The following is a 25,088-nucleotide window of genomic DNA, read 5'->3' on the forward strand; positions in this document are numbered from 1 at the left end:
ATATGCATATCCTTGGTTCTGGGCCTGAGCTACAGGCAGTTAGATTTGGGTGTGTCTTCAGGCGGAAATTGAAAAAAGTAGGGGGGTAGCTGTAAGAGGTTTTAATAGCATTGACTACAAAGAGAGCGATCACACAATCGTCTGGAACAGCTGGTGCTCTCATGCATGGTTCAGTGTTGCTAGCCTCGAAGTGAGCATAGAAGGCATTTTGCTCGTCTGGTAGGCTCGCATCACTGGACAGCTCGCGGCTGGGTTTCCCTTTGTAATCCATGATATCCAACGAGTGTCAGAGCCTGTGTAGGAAGATTCGATCTTGGTCCTGTATTGACACTGTCTGGTTTGATGGTTCGTCTGAGTGCGTTGAAGCACCTTTGGCAGTGATTACAGCATTGAGTTTTCTAGGGTATGACATTACACTTTTGGCACACCTGTATTTGGGAAGATTCTCCCATTCTTCTTTGCAGATCCTCTCAAGCCCTGTCAGGTTGGATGGGGAGCGTTGCTGCACAGCTATTTTAAGGTCTCTCCAGAGATGTTCGATCGGGTTCAAGTCCGGGTTCTGGCTGGGCCACTCAAGGGCATTCAGAGACTTGTCCCGAAGCCAATCCTACTTTGTCTTGGCTGTGTGCTTAGTGCGTTCTCCTGTTGGAAGGTGAACCTTCGCCCCAATCTGAGGTCGTGAGCGCTCCCAGTCCCTGCCGCTGAAAAACATTCCCACAGCATGATTCTGCCACCACCGTGCATCCTCGTAGGGATGGTGTCAGGTTTCCTCCAGACCTGACGCTTGGCTTTCAGGCTAAAGAGTTCAATCTTGGTTTCATCAGACCAGAGAATCTTATTTCTCATGGTCTGGGAGTCTTTAGGTGCCTTTGGGCAAACTCCAAGCAGGCCTTCATGTGCCTTTTACTGAGGAGTGGCTTCCGTCTGGCCACTGCCATAAAGGCCTGATTGGTAGAATGCAGCAGAGATACTTGTCCTTCTGGAAGGTTCTCCCATCTCCACAAAGGAACTCTCGAGCTCTGTCAGTGACCATCAGGTTCTTGGTCACCTCCCTGACCTAGGCCCTTCTCCCCCAATTGCTCAGTTTGGCTGGGCGGCCAGCTCTAGGAAGAGTCTTGGTGGTTCCAACTAACTGTATTCTGTTAGGCTAGATTCCACTCTTTTGTCGTGGAGTTACGCAAACTTGGAAGTGAAACAGAATATCAATAGAGCAGATATTTTCTTTCCATCACGAATGCCCTTAATATCTTTTCACAATTCACATTTAACCGGTAATTACACCCTTAAAATGTAATTTCCCCTAACACAGGCGTGCGTCCTTAAGCACATTAGTGGGAGAGCAAAAAAAGTAGTCTTCCTTTCCATTTGTCACTCTCTAAGCCCCCCTCTCAATGCCTCTCTACTCACTCGGATTTCCATTGTCCTCCCTTTTCTCTCTTTTTTTCTGGTTTTCACTCCTTCCATTTACATTGTCTGTAGCTGAGCTCAGAGATGCAACCTGTGAGTTGATTCTTTAAAAAAAAGTTGTAAATCATTCATATACATTGAGTATACAAAATATCAGCTACTACAGCGATTTCATTCACTGCAACACTTAACAAATAGCTGCAGTTGGTTTCAGAATGGGTGGCGAGGAATAAGTTAGAACTAAATATTTCAAAAACTGAAAGCATTGTATTTGGGACAAATCATTCACTAAACCTCAAGTAAACTGTTCACTGCGGACATACCAATAATGTGGAAATTGAGCAAACCTGTCATGGTCAAACTTGTTGATACAACAGTAATTTAGTGATGTCACTTGTTAAATTGATGTCAGGTTACATGGGTGTATTTATTTGTATTATTTTTTTAAAACATTTTATTTAACTAGGTAAGTCAATTAAAAAATATATTATTTTCAATTATGGCCTAGGAACAGTGGGTTAACTGCCTTGTTCAAGGGCAGAATGACAGATTTTTACCTTGTCAGCTCTGGGAATTGATCTTGCAACTTTCCAGTTACTAGTCCAACACTCTAACCACTAGGCTACTTGCCACCCCATTGGAATGTAGCCAACATACACTCTATGTGTTCCATTCAGGGTGAATGGGTAAGACAAAATGTTGAAATGCCTTTGAATGGGGTATGGTAGTATGTGCCAGGCGCACTGTTTTGTGTCAAGAACTGCAAAGCTCCTGTGTTTTTCACACTCAACAGTTTCCCATGTTTATCAAGATTGGTCCACCACTCAAAGGACATCCTGCCAACTTCACTTTAGGAAGCATTGGAGTCAAGGGTGTTTAGTATAGAGTGTATGTTGGCTACATTCCAATGACCATATTAGGATGCCACTTAAAATACATACCCAATCAATCAAATGTATTTACTAATATTACAAAATAAAACTTTGATCACTGCACTACACAAATTGTAACCAATCACAGCACAATCACTGCATAAAATGGTTCGATCAAGCCGCACGTCAACAAAACTTTCCCCCGTCAGCGCATTTTCATAATAACTTGATGTTAAGGGATTTTTTATCAATAATGACTAATTATGTATACATTTCAATCAGGACTGACTAATCAGAATACTATTATGTTACTGTATAGATGTATGAATTTTCTTTTAATCCTAGTACTGAATATAATGTGTGTAATTATAATCAAGAATTAGAACAAAGACTGTCTGTTCCTTGGTAGAAACGAATGAACTTATCGTCAGACTGGCTAGAATGCTTATCTACACAGGGAGACCTTGGCCTGGTCTTAAATTATCTAAACTAGTGGAGGACGATGTAGGAAGGCTTGAGAACTATACTGCCATTGTACCGGAATGGAGCAGGGACGGGACAGTTTGAAACCTAATGATGTCATTTTCAGTTTATAACCTGTTGTAAATTATATCATGTTCAAGATTCTCGAGAATAAATGCAATTGCTTGATTTTGAGACTGGTCTCCGCCCATTTTATGCAAATAAGTATCTTACAAATCCTTAGAAATGGGCTGAGTGCATTAATTGAATTGGGTAATAAACATATAGGAATTTAATTCCTCTATCACTTGAAGAAAATCATCTCAAATTGCAATGCAAAATGTCAGAAGTGCTACATCTAAATCGAGCAGAATCCTGGAGGGACTGAACAGTACAGAACAGTGCAGAACAGGGGATGCTTTTCTTATGTATCAAGTACAGCAATGGTGCCCAACTCTCCTCCGTGAGGGCTACCCCTTCTGGAAGCTTTTGCGACAACCCTAATCTTGCCTGATTCTACTAATTAGCGGACCAGGACCTTGATTAGCTGAGTTGAAGGAGTTACAGCACAACAGGGTTGGAGCAAAAGCTTGCATTGCCAGTTGCTTTCCAGGAAGAGGGTTTGCCAACCCTGAAGTATAAACGCAACATGCAACAATTTTAATTGTTTTACTAAGATACAGTTCATATAAGGAAATCAGTCAATCAAAATGTATTCAGTAGGCTCTAATTTATGGATTTCACATGAATGGGCAGGGGCACAGTAATAGGTCCACCCACTTGGGAGCCAGGTCCAGCCAATCCGTTTTCCCCCACAAAAGGGTTTTATTACAGACAGAAATACTCCTCAGTTTCATCAGCTGTCTGGGTGGCTGGTCTCAGATCATACCGCAGGTGAAGAAGCTGGATGTGGAGGTCCTGGGCTGGTGTGGTAAAACATGGTCTGTGGTTGTGAGGCAGGTTGGACTTACTGCCAAATTCTCTAAAATGATTTTGGAGGCGGCTTATGGTAGAGAAATTAACTTTACATTCTCTGGCAACAACTCTGGTGGGCATTCTTGCAGTCAGCATGCCAATTGCACGCTCCCTCAAAACTTGAGACATCTGTGGCATTGTGTTGTGACAAAACTGCACATTTTAGAGTTGCCTTTTATTGTCCCTAGCACATATTGCACCTGGGTAATGATCATGCTGTTTAATCAGCTTCTTGATATGGCACACCTGTCAGGTGGATAGATTATCTTGGCAAAGGAGAAATGCTCACTAACAGGGATGTAAACAAATTTGTAGACACAATATGAGAGAAATTAGCTTTTTCTGGGATCTTTTATTTTGACATTTCTGGGATCTTTTATTTCAGCTCATGAAACATGGGACCAACACTTGACTTGTTGCGTTTATATTTTTGTTCAGCATAGAATAGGATATTCACATATGAACAGGTCCAGAGAGTTTAGCATTAGCATAACACTGATTGTTATGTAAGCAAATCAATGTTTGGTTTAGAACACTCTTCTTCCCATACATTAATGAATGATGATGAATTGAATATGACTATCACTATCACATGCCATAGTGATATCACTGTAGTTTGGGAGAAGTAGTTTCTGATTCTTGGTCTACATAGTCAGTGACATTATCCTTCTCGCTCCCTCCCTCTCTCTGTCGTGGGTGTCGCTACAGGGCAGAGACGGCTGTGGGAGGCGGTCAAGAGGAGGAAAGCCATGTGCAAGCGGAAGTCCTGGATGAGCAAAGTACAGTACACAAACGCATACATGCAGATACCCTACATACGAATATAATACATGCAGTACACTCACTCTACAGTACAAACTATCTGTCTCGCACATGCACAATGACCCTAACATATTAACATGTGATCGTGTGTATATGTTCGTTTGCTCATACTGTGTCTTGATCCATCCTCTCGCACATTGTCAATCTCTGTTCCTTGTGGACAATAGGACGTGTTATCTTTGGTCTGAATTCACTGTTCCCATAGCTTGGTTTTACATTTACATCAATTGAGCTGAGCAGTTGTGTATACTATGGAGTTGTATGGGGAGGTTAGATGTCTGATTCATTTGTGTGAGCATGCACATGTACAGGTGACTGCCAAAATAAAGGAAATACCAACAAAGTGTCTTTAAAGTGTCACACTGATCCTCAACATGGGGGGGCCCTCAGCTGTGCATGCTTAGTCCCCTCCTGTACTCCCTGTTCACCCACGAATGCGTGGCCAAGCACGACGCCAACACCACCATTAAGTTTTCTGACGACACGACAATGGTAGGCCTGATCACCGACAACGATTAGACAGCCTATAGGGAGGAGGTCGGAGACCTGGCACTGTGTTCAAATCCCATTCATTTATATAGCCCTTCTTACATCAGCTGATATCTCAAAGTGCTGTACAGAAACCCAGCCTAAAACCCCAAACAGCAAGCAATGCAGGTGTAGAAGCACGGCGGCTAGGAAAAACTCCCTAGAAAGGCCAAAACCTAGGAAGAAACCTAGAGAGGAACCAGGCTATGAGGGGTGGCCAGTCCTCTTCTGTCTGTGCTGGGTGGAGATTATAATAGAACATGGCCAAGATGTTCAAATGTTCATAAATGACCAGCATGGTCAAATAATAACAATCACAGTAGTTGTCGAGGGTGCAGCAAGTCAGCACCTCAGGAGTAAATGTCAGTTGGCTTTTCATAGCCGATCATTAAGAGTATCTCTACCGCTCCTGCTGTCTCTAGAGAGTTTAAAACAGCAGGTCTGGGACAGGTAGCATGTCTGGTGAAGAGGTCAGGGTTCCATAGCCGCAGGCAACACAGTTGAAACTGGAGCAGCAGCACGGCCAGGTGGACTGGGGACAGCAAGGAGTCATCATCCCAGGTAGTCCTGAGGCATAGTCCTAGGGCTCAGGTCCTCCTCCGAGAGAAAGAGAGAATTAGAGAGAGCATACTTAAATTCACACTGGACACCGGATAAGACAGAAGAAGTTCTCCAGATATAACTGACTGACCCTAGCTCCCCGACACATAAACTACTGGAGGATGAGACAGGGTCAGGAGACACTGTGGCCCCATCTGATGATATATAGGATATAACCCCACCCACTTTGCCAAAGCACAGCCCCCACACCACTAGAGGGATATCTTCAACCACCAACTTACCATCCTGAGACAAGGCTGAGTATAGCCCACAAAGATCTTCGCCACGGCACAACCCAAGGGGGGGGGGGGGGGGCGCCAACCCAGACAGGAAGATCACGTCAGTGACTCAACCCACTCAAGTGATGCACCCCAGTAAGCCAGTGACTCAGCCCCTGTAATAGGGGCTGAGTCACTGTGGAGAGAGGGGAACCGGCCAGGCAGAGACAGCAAGGGCGGTTCGTTGCTCCAGAGCCTTTCCGTTCACCTTCACACTCCTGGGCCAGACTACACTCAATCATATGATCCACTGAAGAGATGAGTCTTCAGTAAAGACTTAAAGGTTGAGACCGAGTCTGCGTCTTTCACATGGGTAGGCTGACCATTCCATAAAAAGTTAGCTCTATAGGAGAAAGCCCTGCCTCCAGCTGTTTGCTTAGAAATTCTAGGGACAATTAGGAGGCCTGCGTCTTGTGACCGTAGCGTACGTGTAGGTATTTACGGCAGGACCAAACGGAAAGATAGGTAGGAGCAAGCCCATGTAATGCTTTGTAGGTTAGCAGTAAAACCTTGAAATCAGCCCTTGCCTTAACAATAAGCCAGTGTAGGGAGGCTAGCACTGGAGTAAAGGATCACATTTTTTGGTTCTAGTCAGGATTTTAGCAGCCGTAGTTAGCACTAACTGACGTTTATTTAGTGCTTTCTCCGGGTAGCCGGAAAGTAGAGCATTGCAGTAGTCTAACCTAGAAGTAACAAAAGCATGGATTAATTTTTCTGCATAATTTTTGGACAGAAATCTTCTGGTTTTTGCAATGTTACGTAGATGGAAAAAAGCTGTCCTTGAAACAGTCTTGATATGTTTGTCAAAAGAGAGATCAGGGTCCAGAGTAACGCCGAGGTCCTTCACAGTTTTATTTGAGACGACTGTACAACCGTCAAGATTAATTGTCAGATTCAACAGAAGATCTCTTTGTTTCTTGGGACCTAGAACAAGCATCTCTGTTTTTCCCGAGTTTAAAAGTAGAATGTTTGCTGCCATCCACTTCCTTATGTCTGAAACACAGGCTTCTAGTGAGGGCAATTTTGGGGCTTCACCATGTTTCATTGAAATGTACAGCCTTGTGTCATCCGCATAGCAATGAAAGTTAACATTATGTTTTCGAATGACATCCCCAAGAGGTAAAATATATAGTGAAAACAATAGTGGTCCTAAAACAGAACCTTGAGGAACATCAAAATGTACATTTGATTTGTCAGAGGACAAACCATTCACAGAGACAAACTGATATCTTTCTGACAGATAAGATCTAAACCAGACCAGAACTTGTCCGTGTAGACCAATTTTGGGTTTCCAATCTCTCCAAAAGAATGTGGTGATCGATGGTATCAAAAGAGCACAAAGGTCTAGGAGCACGATGACAGATGCAGAGCCTCAGTCTGACACCATTAAAAGGTCATTTACCACATTCACAAGTGCAGTCTCGGTGCTATGATGGGGTCTAAAACCAGACTGAAGCATTTCATATACATTGTTTGTCTTCAGGAAGGAAGTGAGTTGCTGGGCAACAGCTTTTTCTAAAATCTTTGAGAGTAATGGAAGATTCGATATAAGCCGATAGTTTGTTATAGTTTCTGGGTCAAGGTTTGGCTTTTTCAAGAGAGGCTTTATTACTGCCACTTTTAGTGAGTTTGGTACACATCCGGTGGATAGAGAGCCGTTTATTATGTTCAAGTGTTTTAGTACTATATCTCTTGACAATGCTGAAAATAATAATGACCTCTAAACCAAGCACAGGAAGCAGCTCTTTCAGTAGTTTAGTTGGAATAGGGTCCAGTATGCAGCTTGAAGGTTTAGAGGTCATGATTATTTTCATCATTGTGTCAAGAGATATAGTACTAAAACACTTGAGCGTCTCTCTTGATCCTAGGTCCTGGCAGAGTTGTGCAGACTCAGGACAACTGAGCTTTGGAGGAATATGCAGATTTAAAGAGGAGTCCGTAATTTGCTTTCTAATGATCATGATCTTTTCCTTAAAGAAGTTAATGAATTTATTACTGCTGAAGTGAACTCCATCCTCTCTTGGGGAATGCTGCTTTTCAGTTAGCTTTGCGACAGTATCAAAAATACATTTCGGATTGTTCTCATTTTCCTCAATTGGAAAAATAGGATGATCGAGCAGCAGTGAGGGCTCTTCGATACTGCACGGTACTGTCTTTCCAAGCTAGTCGGAGGAGGTGAGGCCTCATTTAACACAATAAATTCATCAGGCTTAAGCCATGTTTCAGTCAGGCTAATCACATCAAGATTATGATCAGTGATTAGTTCATTGACTATAACTGCCTTTGAAGTGAGGGATCTAACATTAAGTAGCCCTATTTTGAGATGTGAGGTATCACAATCTCTTTCAATAATGGCAGGAATGGAGGTCTGTATCCTTGTGAGATTTCTAAGGCGAACACCGTCATGTTTAGTTTTGCCCATCCTAGGTCGAGGCACAGACACGGTCTCAATGGGGATCGCTGAGCTGACTACACTGACTGTGCTTGTGGCAGGCTGGCTAACAGCCTGCTGCCTGGCCTGCACCCTATTTCATTGTGGAGCTAGAGGAGTTAGAGCCCTGTCTATGTTGGTAGATAAGATGAGAGCACCCCACCAGGGTTGCCAGGACAACAACGAAATGTGAGCAAGACAAAGGAGCTGATTGTGTACTACAGGAAAAGGAGGTCCAAATATGCCCGCATTCACATCGACGGGGCTATAGTGGAGCGGGTCGAGAGTTTCAAGTTCCTTGGTATCCACATCACCAACAAACTATCATGGTCCAAACACACCAAGACACTAGTGATGAGGGCTTGACAACACCATTTCCCCCTCAGGAGACTAAAAAGATTTGGCATGGGATCCTCAAAAAGTTATACAGCTGCTCCATCCAGAGCATCCTGACCGGTTGCATCACCACCTGGTATGGTAGCTGCTTGACATCCGACCGTAAGGTGTTACAGAGGGTAGTACGTACGGCCCTGTACATCACTGGGGCCAAGCTTCCTGCCATCCAGGACCTATATACCAGGCGGTGTCAGAGGATACCATGTTCGAGACACTTAAATATTTTAAAGGGCACACATACACAATCCATGTCTCAATTGTCTCAATGCTTAAAAATCCTTATTTAACCTGTCCCCTCCCCTTCATCTACACTGATTGAAACAGATTTAACAAGTGACATCAATAAGGGATCATCGCTTTCACATGGATTCACCTGGTCATTCTTTGTCTTGGAAAGAGCACGTGTTCTTAATGTGTTGTACACTCAGTGTACACAGAACGCATAGAGACGGACAGACTCTAGTATGCTCACAAACTTACAGTGCACACATACTAATGCATGCACACATTCAGCTTGGCTGACTCTATCGTTGTCAATTGAGTTTGCATATGACCCCTGAGTCGGCTATACCTCTGAACTGTACCCCAAACTGTCTGCTGAATAACCACACACACACACACACACACACACTTACTCACTGCCATGTCACTCTCTGATGTCTAGTAGTAGGGAGCTGCAGGCCTCTGGGATGCAGACTGCAGTGTTGGCCGCTCCAGCCAGAATGCAGCCAGGCTGAGGAGATGATAGCTTTCTAAAATTACACGTGTGTGTTTCCGCTTCTGGCACCAACCACCCGTCCAAATAATCTGCCTCCTCAGCCACTGACTGTGTTTGTGTGTGTGTGTGTGTGGGGGGGGGGGCTCGGAGTGTTTGTTTGTGTGTACGGCTATCTGTGTGCGTGGTTAGTTTAGGGTTGTGTGCTGGTCTTCCATCTTCACTATTTAAAAAACTGTCCCATCCCCCATTTAGAACACCAGACTCACCACCGAGACATACACGCACACACTGAAGAAGACTCATTGATACACACACCACACCACAGACATGTGGAGCTGTAAAAATCCCCTCAGCCAGTAATGTCCAACTCCAGCTTTAGACACGGAGGAAAGGGGCTTGATTTTTGTTCCTACTCACTGACACTGGGCCTCCCTGCTACCTAAGACTTCAGCCCCTGCCTCCACTTTAACCAAGTCCAAGGCTTTAATCTAATAGGGTGCTCTAACGAATGCTCTTCCGATCGGCAGTCTAATTCTTGCCTTGTTCAATCAATCAAATGTATTTATAAAGCCCTTCTTACATCAGCTGATGTCACAAAGTGCTGTACAGAAACCCAGCCTAAAACCCCAAACAGCAAGCAATGCAGGTGTAGAAGTACGGTGGCTAGGAAAAACTCCCTAGAAAGGCCAGAACCTAGAAATAAACCTAGAGGAACCAGGCTTAATAATGTTGCCTGTTGCCTGCTCTTAAGCCAATATTCAAGTTTCCTTCTTCCTCTCATAAAGATAATGGAACATCGTGGAGTTATTGGGGAATATAGAATTTTGTGTGTGCATGTGTGTTTGTTAATTCTGTGTTAACTAATGTGTGTCTGAGTTTTGATTTCATCCATGTGTCTTGCGTGCACGCTCGTGTATTTGTGTTAATGCGTGTGTGTGTGTTTAGTAATTGTGTGTTGGTTCATGTTTGTGGCAGTATTGTTTGTGGATGTGTTTAACTATTCTCCACAAGAATAGTAAACAAACAAATGTGACTAACTGGGGACATTTTATTAGTCTCCGTGAGGTCAAATGCTATTTCTAGTTTTTTTTGTAGGGTTAACATTTTAATTCGTGTTAGGGTTAGAATTACAATAAGGGTTAGGAGGGTCAGTTTTAGGGTTAGTGTTAGGAGTTAGGGTTAAGGTTAGTTCTTGGGGTTAGGGTAAGATTACGGGTTAGGGTTAGGTTTAGTGTTAGGGGTTAGGGAATATAGGATTTTGAATGGGACTGAATTGTGTGTCCCCACAAGGTTAGTTGTACAAGTGTGTGTGTGTGGATATGCATACACCCCTGCCCACACCACCCCCCATAACAAGATAACAGGCTAGGGATCACTCTGCACCCTCCCTGCTGTGGCACCCCTGGCCAAGTGAGCCGACCGCGGGGCGCTGGACATAATTGAGCCCTGGCTCTCCTCAACACACACCTGCTACAGCACACACACACTGGCTGGTAGGGGGAAGAAGGGGAGGGAGTGAAGAGAGAAAAGAGAGTGAGGAGAATAACCCTTCACACAACTGGGGCTGGGGAGAGGGCTAGGGAGAGGAAGAAACGAGATAGAGGGAGATGGGTGGGGGGATCGTGATACAGAGACAGAAATGGGGAGACGGAAAGAGGGAAGGCAATATCAGGCCACTTCCCCCTCTACACAGCACACGCCCATGTCTCCCCTTTACAAAGTGCCTCAGCAGATAGCTCAATGAACGTTAGAGTTGAAAGACATGCTATCTCAACTCAACTAGATGATGCGGTCCTACCACCGTGCATCCACACAGACAACCAATGTTACTCTCCTTCTTTGAATACTGTACAACTAAATCAAACCAAATCATATTTTATTGGTCACATACAAATGGTTAGCAGATGTTAATGCGAGTGTAGCGAAATGCTTGTGCTTCTAGTTCCGACCATGCAGTAATATCTAACAAGTAATCTACCAATTTCACAACAACGACCTTATACACACAAGTGTAAAGGAATGAATAAGAATATGTACATATAAATATATGGATGAGCGATGGCCGAACGGCATAGGCAAGATGCAGTAGATGGTATAGAGTACAGTATATACATATGAGATGAGTAATGTAGGTTATCTAAACATTATATAAAGTGGCATTGTTTAAAGGGACTAGTGATACATTTATTACATCCAATTTTTTATTATTAAAGTGGCTAGAGATTTGAGTCAGTATGTTGGCAGCAGCCACTCAATGTTAGTGATGGCCTTGAGATAGAAGCTGTTTTTCAGTCTCTCAGTCCCAGCTTTGATGCACCTGTACTGACCTCCCCTTCTGGATGATAGCGGGGTGAACAGGCAGTGGCTCGAGTGGTTGTTGTCCTTGATGATCTTTTTGGCCTTCCTGTGACATCGGGTGGTGTAGGTGTCCTGGAGGGCAGGTAGTTTGCCCCCGGTGATGCGTTGTACAGACCTCACAACCCTCTGGAGAGCCTTGCGGTTGTGGGCGGAGCAGTTACCGTACCAGGCGGTGATACAGCCTGACAGGATGCTCTCGATAGTGCATCTGTAAAAGTTTGTCAGGGTTTTTCGGGTTTCGGTGACTAGCCAAATTTCTTCATCCTCCTGAGGTTGAAGAGGCACTGTTGCATCTTCTTCACCACGCTGTCTGTGTGGGTGGACCATTTCAGTTTGTTTGTGATGTGTACGCCGACAAACTTAAAACTTACCACCTTCTCCACTACTGTCACATCGATGTGGATAGGGGGCTGCTCCCTTTGCTGTTTCCTGAAGTCCACGATCATCTCCTTTGTTTTGTTGACGTTGAGTGTGAGGTTATTTTCCTGACACCACACTCCGAGGGCCCTCACCTCCTGCCTGTAGGCCGTCTAGTCGTTGTTGGTAATCAAGCCTACCACTGTCTTTTCGTCTGCAAACTTGATGATTGAGTTGGAGGCGTGCATGGCCACGCAGTCATGGGTGAACAGGTAGTACAGGAGAAGGCTGAGCATGGGTGTTTCCTGTTTTAGTTTCTGTCTATAGACTGGGAGCAACAAAATGGAGTCGCGGTCATATTTGGCGGGGGAGGGCTTTGTATGCGTCGTGGAAGTTAGAGTAACAATGATCCAGAATTTTTCCATCTCGGGTCGCGCTTTCGATATGCTGATAAACATTTAGGGAGCCTTGTTTTCAGATTAGCCTTGTTAAAATCCCCAACTACAATAAATGCAGCCTCAGGATATGTGGTTTCCACTTTACTTAGAGTCCAATTAAGTTATTTCAGGGCCGTCGAGGTGTCTGCTTGGGGGAGGATATACACGACTGTGCTTATAATCGAAGAGAATTCTCTTGGTAGATAATGCGGTCAGCATTTGATTGTAAGGAATTCTAGGTCAGGTGAACAAAAAGACTTGAGTTCCTGTATGTTGTTATGATCACACCATGTCTCGTTAATCATAAGGCATACACCCCGCCCTTCTTCTTACCAGAGAGATGTTTGTTTCAGTCAGCGCGATGCGTGAAGAAACCAGGTGGCTGTACAGACACTGACAACTTATCCTGAGCGAGCCATATTTTCCTGAAACAGAGAATGTTACAATCTCTGATGTCTCTCTGGAAGGCAACCATTGCTCGGTTTTCGTCTACCTTGTTGTCAAGAGACTGGACATTGGCGAGTAGTATACTCGGGAGAGGTGGGCGATGTGTCCATCTACGGAGCCTGAGCAGAAGACCACTCCGTCTGCCCCTTCTGCGGCGCCGTTGTTTTGGGGTCGCCTTCTGGGATCTGATCCATTGTCCTGGGTGGTGGACCAAACAGAGGATCCGCTTCGGGAAAGTCGTATTCCTGGTTGTAATGTTGGTAAGTTGACTTATATCCAATAGTTCCTCTCAGCTGTATGTAATAAGACTTAAGATTTCCTGGGGTTACAGTCTAAGAAATAATTCATAAAAAAACAAAATACTGCATTGTTTCCTAAGAACGTGAAGCGAGGCGGCCATCTCTGTCGGCGCTGGATGGTCAAAGTGCAGGGCTGCCTTGGAAAAAAATAAGTTGTTCTCAATGGGACTCCCTGCTTTAATAATAAAATACAAATAAAGTAATACCTTGGCTGTCCACTAAAGTTAAACCTGCTCTTGTCTTTTGTGACTGTTCCATATGGATATACACTAGGTACATCTAGTACCAGGCCGGACCCCCCTTTTCCTCCAGAACAGCCAGATTTCATCAGGGCATTCTACAAGGTGTCGGAAACGATGGTCCATGCTGATGCGATGGCCTCAGCTAATTGCTGTAGATTGGACAGCGGTACATTTATGCTACGGACAGCCCATTCCATCTCATCCCATAGATACTCTATTGGGTTGAAGTCTGGGGACTGCGCAGTCCACTCAGGTAAAATGAACTTGCTGTCATGTTCCATAAAATATTTTTCCACTTCTCAATTGTCCAGTGTCGGCCCACTGGAGCCCCTTCTTGTTTTTATCTGATAGGAGTGGAACCCGTCTGCTGCAATAGCCCGTCTGTGACAAGGATCGACGAGTTGTGTGTTCCGAGATTCCAATATAAAATCCAATATTTCCATAATAGAATCATAACTTAGTCCATTACCCGTGGCTGAGATTAATTTCCCATCGTAAACAAGGACATTTCAAGTGTACTCACACAGAATTTGGCCAAAACAAACAGTTTGTAACCCCATATTGTTGGCTTGTTACGCATATATTGTTTCAGACCAATTCTAGCCTTTAAGACTACCATCCTCATCTATGGACAGGTTCTGGGCGGGCTGAAAATGGGTCTTGCAGGCCTCAACAATGCTGGAGTAGAGAGGTTTGATTTTGCAGAGACTATCAAAGCTGGCTGTGCCTCTCTTCTTCTCAGTGTCGGTGTCAGCTTGTGAGTCACTGATATGAAGTGCCCATGAAATAGTCAGAAACCTGTTAGAAGACATGACAGTGGTGGGGGAAGGCAGTTGGTAGTCTTCAGCTTCTCCAGTAGTCCTTCAGGTATTTCAACTTCACAAGCCCCATGTAAATGACCGGTGAGATGTGACAGTATAGTAATTGGATAGAAATGGGCTTCCATGCCTCTTTCTTGCCTACTTGCTTCTTAGCCCCATACTTGTTGGTGTTAGACACCAGCGAACCAAGAACTGACAACAATAAAAACATCTGGAAAAGATGAAGGAAGGGGGCTGTACTTTCCAGTCATGTCCAGCTGAGGTCCTGGCTGCCTTTTAGGTCAAAATGTTGGTAGAAATGGCTCCACAGCATCCTCTAGCACAGTGTGCCAACAGTCCTCTCTTTTGGTGATAGTCACTGCTGTTGCACTGGCCCTCCTCCACTTCTGGGTTGGTCTCTTCACACCTCTAGATGGCTGGGCAGGGTGGTTGTGGAGCCAGAGACAGCAGCAGGGATTAGACTGGAGAAACCAGTTCCTGTGTTTGAATGAGTTGGGGATGGAGGACTTGAATGTGGTCTCTTTGGAGTTGACTCCCAGAGGTCATCTGAGTCAGTCTCTACCACTATTGAAGATTTTTTATAATTCAGTTAGAACTCAAGTTTACTATTACTTATTTTATTTAACCTGTTGCGACAACCAAACCCGGATCCGGGATTCTATTTATAGACCTAAGCTCATTACCATAACGCAACGTTAACTATTCATGAAAATCGCAAATGAAATGAAATAAATATGCTATCTCTCAAGCTTAGCATTTTGTTAACAACACTGTCATCTCAGATTTTCAAAATATGCTTTTCAACCATAGGAAAACAATCATTTGTGTAACAGTAGCTAGCTAGCGTAGCATTTAGCGTTAGCATTTAGCAGGCAACTATCACAAAAACAAGTAAAGCCTTCAAATAAAATAACTTACCGTTGAAGAACTTCTGATGTTTTCAATGAGGAGACTCTCAGTTAGATAGCAGATGCTCAGTTTTTCCAAAAAGATTCTTTGTGTATTAGAAATAGCTCCGTTTTGTACATCACATTTGGCTACCAAAAAAAGAAAAAAAAAAAACGAAAATTCAGCCCTCAAAACGCGAACTTTTTTCCAAATTAACTCCATAATATCGACTGAAACATGGCAAACGTGGTTTAGAATCAATCCTCAAGGTGTTTTTCCACATATCTCTTCGATGATATATCCTTCGTGGAAGCCTGGTTTCTCCTTGCTCTCAAATGGAAAAATAATTGCACCTGGCTTTGCGCTCCAATTTCGACGCAGGGACACCAGGCGGACACTTGGAAAATGTAGTCTCTTATGGTCAATCTTCCAATGATATGCCTACAAATACGTCACAATGCTGCAAACACCTTGGGGAAACGACAGAAAGTGTAGGCTCATTCCTTGCGCAATCACAGCCATATAAGGAGACATTGGAAAACAGAGCTTCAGAGATTCTGCTCATTTCCTGGTTGACTTATCATCTTGGTTTCGCCTGTAGAATGAGTTCTGGGGCACTTACAGACAATATCTTTGCAGATTCTGAAACTTCAGAGTGTTTTCTTTCCAAAACGGTCAATAATATGCATAGTCGAGCATCTTTTCATGACAAAATATTGCGCTTAAAACGGGAACGTTTTTTTATCCAAAAATGAAATAGCGCCCCTAGAGATCCAAGAGGTTAACCTTTTGCATGTAGGGGGCAGTATTGTTGTTTTTGGCTAAGAACGTACCAATTTGAAACAGCCTATTTCTCAGCCCCAGAAACTAGAATATGCATATAATTGTCAGATTAGGATAGAAAACTGTAAGTCAGTATAACAGAACTGATATTGCAGGCGAAAACCTGATGAAAATCCAATCAGGAAGTGCCTCTTATTTTGAAACCCTTCTGTTCCTATGCATGCCTATCCTCCATTTAAAGGGATATCAACCAGATTCCTTTTTCTATGGCTTCCCTAAGGTGTCAACGGTCTTTAGACATAGTTTCTGGCTTTTATTTTGAAAAATGAGCGTGAAAGATCAAGTGGATCGGTGGGGGCTTTCAGAGTGAGTTTTGCGCTACAGAGTAAAGCGGCCATTGTTCCACCTGGTGTTATTGAAAAACCTACACACTCGGTTGATATATTATCGAATATATATTTTAAAAACAACCTGAGGAATGATTATAAAAAACTTTTGACATGTTTCTCTGGACATTATGGAGACTATTTGGAATTTCCGTCTGCGTTGTCGTGACTGCTCTTTCCTGTGGATTTCTGAACCTAACGCAACAAGAGGTATTTTGGGTATAAAAATAATCTTTATGGAATAAAAGGAACATTTGTTGTGTAACCGGGAGTCTCGTGAGTGAAAACATCCAAAGATCAAAGGTAAACTATTAATTTGATTGCTTTTCTGATTTTCGTGACCAAGCTTCCTGATGCTAAGTGTACATAATGCTATGCTAGGCTATCGATAAACACTTGGATTGCTTTCGCTGTAAAGCATAATTTCAAAATCTGAGACGACATGTGGATTAACAAAAGGCTAAGCTGTGTTTTGCAATATTGCACTTGTGATTTCATGAATATGAATATATTATTTGACTGTGGCGCTATGCTATTCAGCGGTTGCTGATGAAAATGATCCTGCGACAGGGATGGGTAGCGTCAAGAAGTTAACCTTTATTTTATCAGGGGGTGAGCCCTGCATCAAATACACAGCACATACCTATAAACATATACAGTACCAGTCAAAAGTTTGAACACCTACTCATTCGAGATTCTTTATTTTTACTATTTTCTACATTGTAGAATAATATCAAAGACATCAAAACTATGAAATAACACATATGGAATCATGTAGTAACAAATAGTGTTAAACAATGAAATTCTTCATAGTAGCCACCCTTTGCCTTGATGACAGCTTTGGCTTTCTCAACAAGCTTCAAGCTTCATGAGTCACCTGGAATGCATTTCAATTAACAGGTGCACATAGTGAAAAACGCTGCTGCTTCTTTATGGGACCAAACTATTTAAAACTTTTTTTTATGAAATGTTTTAAAACAGAAATCGAATCATAAATGGAGGTAGCTGAAGTCTGAATCCCGTGAGGGTGACAGTCAGACATACTTGCATTACATTTAGCTGGCTATCTAACGTTACCTTGAACAGCAATAACAGAAACACTTAACCGTTAAAAACATATGGACTCCGGTAGAAATCTATGCAGTTGTGAGAAAAGTATGGAGCTGAATTTATCAAAGAAAGAAAGTGCCAATAGCATGGCTAATCTCAAGACGGAGATAAGGAGTCTATGTACAACAATGAAAAAAAAATAGGGACAAAATGAAGCTGAGTATTGAAAAAGGAATGAATAGTAAAGTTGAAAGCTTACGTGCATCTTTGGAGAAAGCCATTCATGATGATCGTACAACTTTCCTGACTCGAGAATAATAACAAGCATCTACAAGACCACATACCTCTTGAAGTTGGACGTCTGGAGTAGAGGTCGACCGATTAATCAGGGCCGATTTTCAAGTTTTCATAACAATCGGAAATCGGTATTTTTGAACACCGATTTGGCCAATTCAAAAAAATAAATATATATATTTGTTTACACCTTTATTTATCATTTATTTAACTAGGCAAGTCAGTTAAGAACACATTCTTATTTTCAATGACGGCCTTGTTCAGGGGCAGAATGACAGATGTTTACCTTGTCAGCTCGGGGGATTCGATCCTGCAACCTTGCAGTTAACTAGTCCAACGCTCTAACCACCTGATTACATTGCACTTAAACGTTAGCTTTTTTACATGGCACATATTGCACTTTTACTTTCTTCTCCAACACTTTGTTTTTGCATTATTTAAACCATATTGAAAATGTTTAATTTTATTTGAGGCTAAATTAATTTTATTGATGTATTATATTAAGTTAAAATAAGTGTTCATTTAGTATTGTCATTGTTACAAATTTTAAACAATTAAATCTGCCGATTAATCGGCATCGGCGTTGAAAAATCATAATCGGTCGACCACTAGTCTGGAGTCCTGTGTAGAATTCCTAGAATCTGGGAGAATAGGCGCTGCGAAAACAACAAAGTTAGACCAAGACGTGTCTATCATAGTGGCAGGACTGCCAGCTGATGAAAACGAGGACCTAATCTCTAAAGTGAACCAGTTGATATCAGTAGGCCTAGGCTGCAAACAGAGGTGATTGCAGTTGAGAGGATGAGGGAGAAAGGTAAAGGTCTCTGGGTTGTGAAGGTGGAGTGTCGGTCTGTGGAGGAGAAAGTGGCTCTGTTTACAAGGACTTTATTCCTTTACACGGTAATATGGGGAAAAGGGGCTGGACGGAACCAAAGCAAAGAAAGTAAATCTCAAACCTGAGAAAAATCCAATCAGGAAGTAGAAAATCTGAGGTTTGTAGTTTTTCAAAGCTTGGCCTATCAAAAACACAGTGTCTATGGGGTCAAATTGCACTTCCTATGGCTTCCACTAGATGTCAACAGTCTTTAGAAACTTGTTTGAGGCTTCTACTGTAAAGGAGTGGCTCATAAGGGCTCTTTGAGTCAGTCAGTGTAACGGCGTTCTTCGTTTGTTGAAAGAGAGGACCGAAATGCAGCGTGGTGGTTACTCATGTTCTTTAATGAAATAAATGACGATACATGAAATAACTAAATGAATACGAAAACAACAAACGGAACGTGAAACCTAATACAGCCTATCTGGTGAACACTACACAAAGACAGGAACAATCACCCACAAACAAACAGTGAAACCCAGGCTACCTAAGTATGATTCTCAATCAGAGACAACTAATGACACCTGCCTCTGATTGAGAACCATACTAGGCCGAAAACATAGAACTGCCCCAAAACATAGAAAAACAAACATAGACTGCCCACCCAACTCACGCCCTGACCATACTAAATAAATGCAAAACAAAGGAAATAGAGGTCAGAACGTGACAGTACCCCCCCCCCCCCAAAGGTGCGGACTCCGGCCGCAAAACCTTGACCTATAGGGGAGGGTCTGGGTGGGCGTCTGTCCGCGGTGGCGGCTCTGGCGCGGGACGCGGACCCCACTTCGCCATTGTCTTAGTCCGCCTTATTGTCCGCCTCCGTGGCTTACTCACCATGCCCACCCCTCTCAATGACCCCACTGGACAGAGGGGCTGCTTGGGACAGAGGGGCAGCTCGGGACAGAGGTGAAGCAGCTGCTCGGGACAGAGGGGTGGCAGCTGCTCGGGACAGAGGGGCGGCAGCAGCTCGGGACAGAGGGGCGGCAGCTGCTCGGGACCGAGGGGCGGCAGCAGCTCGGGACAGAGGGGCGGCAGCAGCTCGGGACAGAGGGGCAGCTGCTCGGGACAGAGGGGCAGCTGCTCCGGGCGGAGGGGCTCTAGCGGCCCCTGGCTGACTGGCGGCACTGGCGGCCCCTGGCTGACTGGCGGCCTCTGGCTGACTGGCGGCACTGGCGGCCCCTGGTTGACTGGCGGCACTGGCGGCCCCTGGCTGACTGGCGGCACTGGCGGCCCCTGGCTGACGGGCGGCACTGGCGGCCCCTGGTTGACTGGCGGCACTGGCGGCCCCTGGCTGACTGGCGGCACTGGCGGCCCCTGGCTGACGGGCGGCACTGGCGGCCCCTGGCTGACGGGCGGCACTGGCGGCGCTGGGCAGACGGGCGGCACTGGCGGCGCTGGGCAGACGGGCGGCACTGGCGGCGCTGGGCAGACGGGCGGCACTGGCGGCGCTGGGCAGACGGGCGGCGCTGGCGGCGTTGGGCAGACGGGCGGCGCTGGCGCTGGGCAGACGGGCGGCACTGGCGGCGCTGGGCAGACGGGAAGCTCCGGCAACGCTGAGCTGAGTAGCTCTCCTAGCGCCGAACAGGCGGGAGACTCCAGCAGCGCTGGAGAGGAGGAAGGCTCTGGTAGCGCCGGAGAGGCGGGAGGCTCCGGCAGAGGCGCCGGACAGGCGGGAGGCTCCGGACAGGCGGGAGGCTCCGGCAGAGGCGCCGGACAGGCGGGAGGCTCCGGCAGTGCTGGACAGGCGAGGCGCACTGTAGGCCTGATGCGTGGTGCTGGCACTGGTGGTACTGGGCCGAGGACACGCACAGGAAGCCTTGTGCGGGGAGCTGCTACCGGAGGGCTGGGGTGTGGAGGTGGTACTGGGAAGACCGGACCGTGCAGGCGCACTGGAGCTCTTGAGCACCGAGCCTGCCCAACCTTACCTGGTTGAATGCTCACGGTCGCCCTGCCAGTGCGGCGTGGTGGAATAGCCCGCACTGGGCTATGCAGGCGAACCGGAGACACCGAGCGCAAGGCTGGTGCCATGTAAGCCGGCCCAAGGAGACGCACTGGGGACCAGCTGCGTAGAGCCGGCTTCATGGCATCAGGCTCGACGCTCAATCTAGCCCGGCCGACACGCGGAGCTGGAATATACCGCACCGGGCTATGCACCCGCACTGGAGACACCGTGCGCACCACTGCATAACACGGTGCCTGTCCGGTCTCTCTAGCCCCCCGGTAAGCACAGGGAGTCTGCCCAGGTCTCCTACCTGGCGTAGCCATACTCCCTGTTAGCCCCCCCCCAAGAAATTTTTGGGGCTGCCTCTCGGGCTTCCTTCCGCGCCGCCGTGCCTGCTTCGCCAACTCCATTCTCTGATAACCTTCCGCGCACTGCTCCATCGAATCCCAGGCGGGCTCCGGCACTCTCCCTGGGTCGGCCGCCCACCTGTCGATCTCCTCCCAAGTAGTATACTCCATGCCATTGCTGTCCATAACGTCCTCCTTTCGCTGCTGCCTGTTAACACGCTGCTCGGTCCGAGTGTGGTGGGTGATTCTGTAACGGCGTTCTTCGTTTGTTGAAAGAGAGGACCGAAATGCAGCGTGGTGGTTACTCATGTTCTTTAATGAAATAAATGACGATACATGAAATAACTAAATGAATACGAAAACAACAAACGGAACGTGAAACCTAATACAGCCTATCTGGTGAACACTACACAAAGACAGGAACAATCACCCACAAACAAACAGTGAAACCCAGGCTACCTAAGTATGATTCTCAATCAGAGACAACTAATGACACCTGCCTCTGATTGAGAACCATACTAGGCCGAAAACATAGAACTGCCCCAAAACATAGAAAAACAAACATAGACTGCCCACCCAACTCACGCCCTGACCATACTAAATAAATGCAAAACAAAGGAAATAGAGGTCAGAACGTGACAGTCAGTGGTCTGGCAGAGTGCCACAAGCTCGCGACGCTCGTTCACTTAAGAGGTAGCTCACGTTCCATTGCTTTTCTACAGACAAAGGAATTATCAGATTGGAACTTTATTGAGATTATTGAGATATATGTTAAAAACCTCCTAAAGAATAATTCTATACATCGTTTGACATGTTTCTACGGACTGTAACGGAACTTTTGGACTTTTTGTCTGGACCTAGTGCTCGCGCCTCATGAAGATGGATTACTGGGCTGAACGCGCTAACAACAAGGAGGAATTTGGACATAAATTATTAACTTTATCGAACAAATCAAACATTTATTGTGGAACTGGGAGTGCATTCTGATGAAGATCATCAAAGGTAAGTGAATATTTCTAATGCTATTTCTGACTAATGTTGACTCCACAACATGGCGGATATTTCTTTGGCTGGTTTGGTCTCTGAGCGCCGTACTCAGATTGTTGCATGGTGTGGTTTTTCCATAAGGTTTTTTGAAATCTGACACAGCGGTTGCATTAAGGAGAAGTCTATCCTTAATTCTGTGAACAACACTTGTATCTTTTATCAATGTTTATTATGAGTATTTCTGGAAATTCATGTGGCTCTGCAAAATCACATGATGTTTTGGAAGCAAAACATTGCTGAACGTAATGCGCCAATGTAAACTGAGAGTTTTGGATATAAATATGCACTTTATCGAACAAAACATACATGTATTGTGTAACATGTTGTCCTATGAGTGTCATCTGATGAAGATCATCAAAGGTTAGTGATTAATTTTATCTATATTTCAGCTTTTTGTGACTCCTCTCTTTGGCTCGAAAAATGGCTGTGTGTGTTTTTGTGACTTGGCTCTGACCTAACATAATCATATGTTGTGCTTTCGCTGTAAAGCCTTTTTGAAACCGGTCACAATGGGTAGTTTAACAAGAATTGTATCTTTCATTTGGTGTATTGCACTTGTTAATGTGTGAAAGTTAGATATTTTGAAAAAAATATTTTTGAATTTTGCGCGCTGCCTATGTTGTCGAGTCTAGCCATAAGAAGTGTTAAGAGAAAACAGCATGTGTTTGATAAAAGACTGTGCCTATTTAAATGGAGATATCAGGGAGGTCAGCTATTACACCTTGAGGAATTACAGACAAGAAATCCTCAACAGTTTTGGAGCCAAATAAATAAGTTAGGACCAAAACGAAATAAGAAGATTCCAATGGAAGTCAGGGAAGAGCAGGGGGGCTGAGTTCTGATTTTACACAGGTACTTAAGGAGTGGGAGACGGGGTGTGCTAGTTTGTTCTCATGTAACGAAAATGTGGCATATTTTGAGGATTAATTTTATAAAGACATATGTTCCCTGAGGACTAAACTGGAAAATACAATGTTAGAACCCTCTTATATATGTAACCCATACTTAAATGTGGAGCTGTCTGTGGCAGAATTTAAGAAGCTGATTGAGCCTGCAAAAAATGGGAAATCATTTCATATTGATGAATTGCCTAATGAGGTTTTAAAATCCCCTAAATTAATTGACGTCCTATATAATTTGCTCCAAATATGTTTTGAGTACAGTATACTGCCATCCACTTGGTATACGTTTATAGTGAATCCCATTCCCAAATCTTCAAAAAAATGACCCGAGAGTGCCACTGAACTATAGTGGCATAAGTTTATTAAGTACAGTTTATAAATTATATTTATCCATCCTCAACAATAGGCTAATTACAATTTCATTACACAAAAACATTCTGGTGGAAGACCAAAATGGTTTTCGTAAATCCAGAGCCTGTAATTAGTAATAGATTACATGAAGAGAAGCCTATTTTGCATGTTTCATTGATTTACAGAAAGCTTTTGATTTTGTAAATAGGGATCTTTTAGCCTATAGTTTGTTAAAGATGGGTTGATGAGAAATGTTATCAAGCAATCCAGTCTCTTTACAAAGTACCAGTTGCTGGTGTGCGTGTTAATGAATATTGTACAGATTGGTTTCCCACACCCTCGGGTGTAAAACAAGGAGACGCCTTATCACCGATTTTGTTTGCTTTGTTTATAAATGATTTGGCAAAATAAATTAAACAATTAAATATTGGAGTAAGATATGATGATGAAATGCTAAGTTTTCTTTTATATGCTGATTATATTATTTTGATGGCAGACCCTGAACAAGACCTGCAGAACATGTTATTATGTGCAGTCAATTGGTGTAAAAGATGGAGACTCATGATTATCAGACAAAAACACAGATAATGCATTTTAGAAAACCAGCTACTAAGAGAAGTATTTTTCAGTTTTGTTTTGGTGAAGATAGCATTTATAAATATTTGGGTATTTCTATTGATGAACATATTACCTTTCTATACGGACCATCTGCCCTGGCCGTCTCAGCAAGTAGAGCTCTTGGGGGAGTTATAGGAAAAACAAAAACACTCAAAGATATAGGTTATGCTGCGTATTCCAAACGTTATCAGACATGCGTGTGTCCCGTTCTGGACTATTCAGCACGAGTGTGGGGTGCCAAGAGGTATTTTAAAAACAAACATGTTCATCCAAAACTTCACTAGCTATTCTGGCAGTTGGCATATCCAACAGTCTATTCCAACGTCTCACCATACATGGGAATCCTGTGAGGTGAGATGGAAGGTATGTATGGTGAGACGTTGGAATAGACTGTTGGATATGCCAACTGCCAGAATAGCTAGTAAAGTTTTGGATCTATCCATAGGGGGAGCCTGGGCAACAGTCTGACTGTGAACATCTGTATGAAAACCAAATCAAGGGAGACAGAGATATGATTAAAAAACAACTGTTGATGCAATATGGAAAAAAATGGGTGGAGGAGATTAATCACAAACCCAAATTGAGAACATTTTGTTTGATTAAGGGTGAATAAGTGTGTGAGAAATATATTATGTGTAACCTACCTAAAAACGAGAGACCGTGATGTGCACAGGTAAGATCAGGGATATTGCACAATAATGAAAAATATCTCAAATGAATATGCAACCATTAAATTAACTGCATTAGCATGAGAAGCAAAAAATTATTTGACTTGCTGATCTAAAAGTGGACCTTTTCCTTCCAAAAACATTTATTCCGCACTGGAATCAAAACTGTGCTCACTCGCTCTCACGACAAGTTTCTGCAATAATCTCATCCAAATGTGTATATTTTGACTTCGATCGAGCTTTTCCACTATTAGTAGCTATTTTGAACTTTTTTCAGTTTTGAGAAAAGTTTGTAGAAGAGAATGAACAGCTGCATAATGTAAACTACCGTGCGTCCTGTTTGCTTTCACATGAAAATGAAACTGTTGCGCACAGCTCTAGCATGATGGATGTTTGTCGTACAAAGGGTGTTCACATACTTCTGGAAAGCCCAGATCATTGGCTATCTAGCTAGCTATGAGCACAAAACGATAGGTGGTCATTGGACC

General features: G+C 44.0%; 1 protein-coding gene across 2 annotated transcripts in view; it reads left to right on the forward strand.

The window, feature by feature from the left end:
* Positions 1–25,088, forward strand: part of LOC139387549 (activated CDC42 kinase 1-like) — a 65,559-nt gene that overhangs the window by 20,973 nt on the left and 19,498 nt on the right. For both annotated transcript variants that reach the window (XM_071133852.1, XM_071133854.1), the window contains exon 3: positions 4,425–4,495. In XM_071133852.1, coding sequence (XP_070989953.1) covers positions 4,425–4,495 — 71 coding nt within the window. The remainder of the gene's footprint in view (positions 1–4,424; positions 4,496–25,088) is intronic.

This window comes from Oncorhynchus clarkii, chromosome 28 (genome assembly GCF_045791955.1).
Source record: "Oncorhynchus clarkii lewisi isolate Uvic-CL-2024 chromosome 28, UVic_Ocla_1.0, whole genome shotgun sequence".
Classification (NCBI taxonomy): Eukaryota; Metazoa; Chordata; class Actinopteri; order Salmoniformes; family Salmonidae; genus Oncorhynchus; species Oncorhynchus clarkii.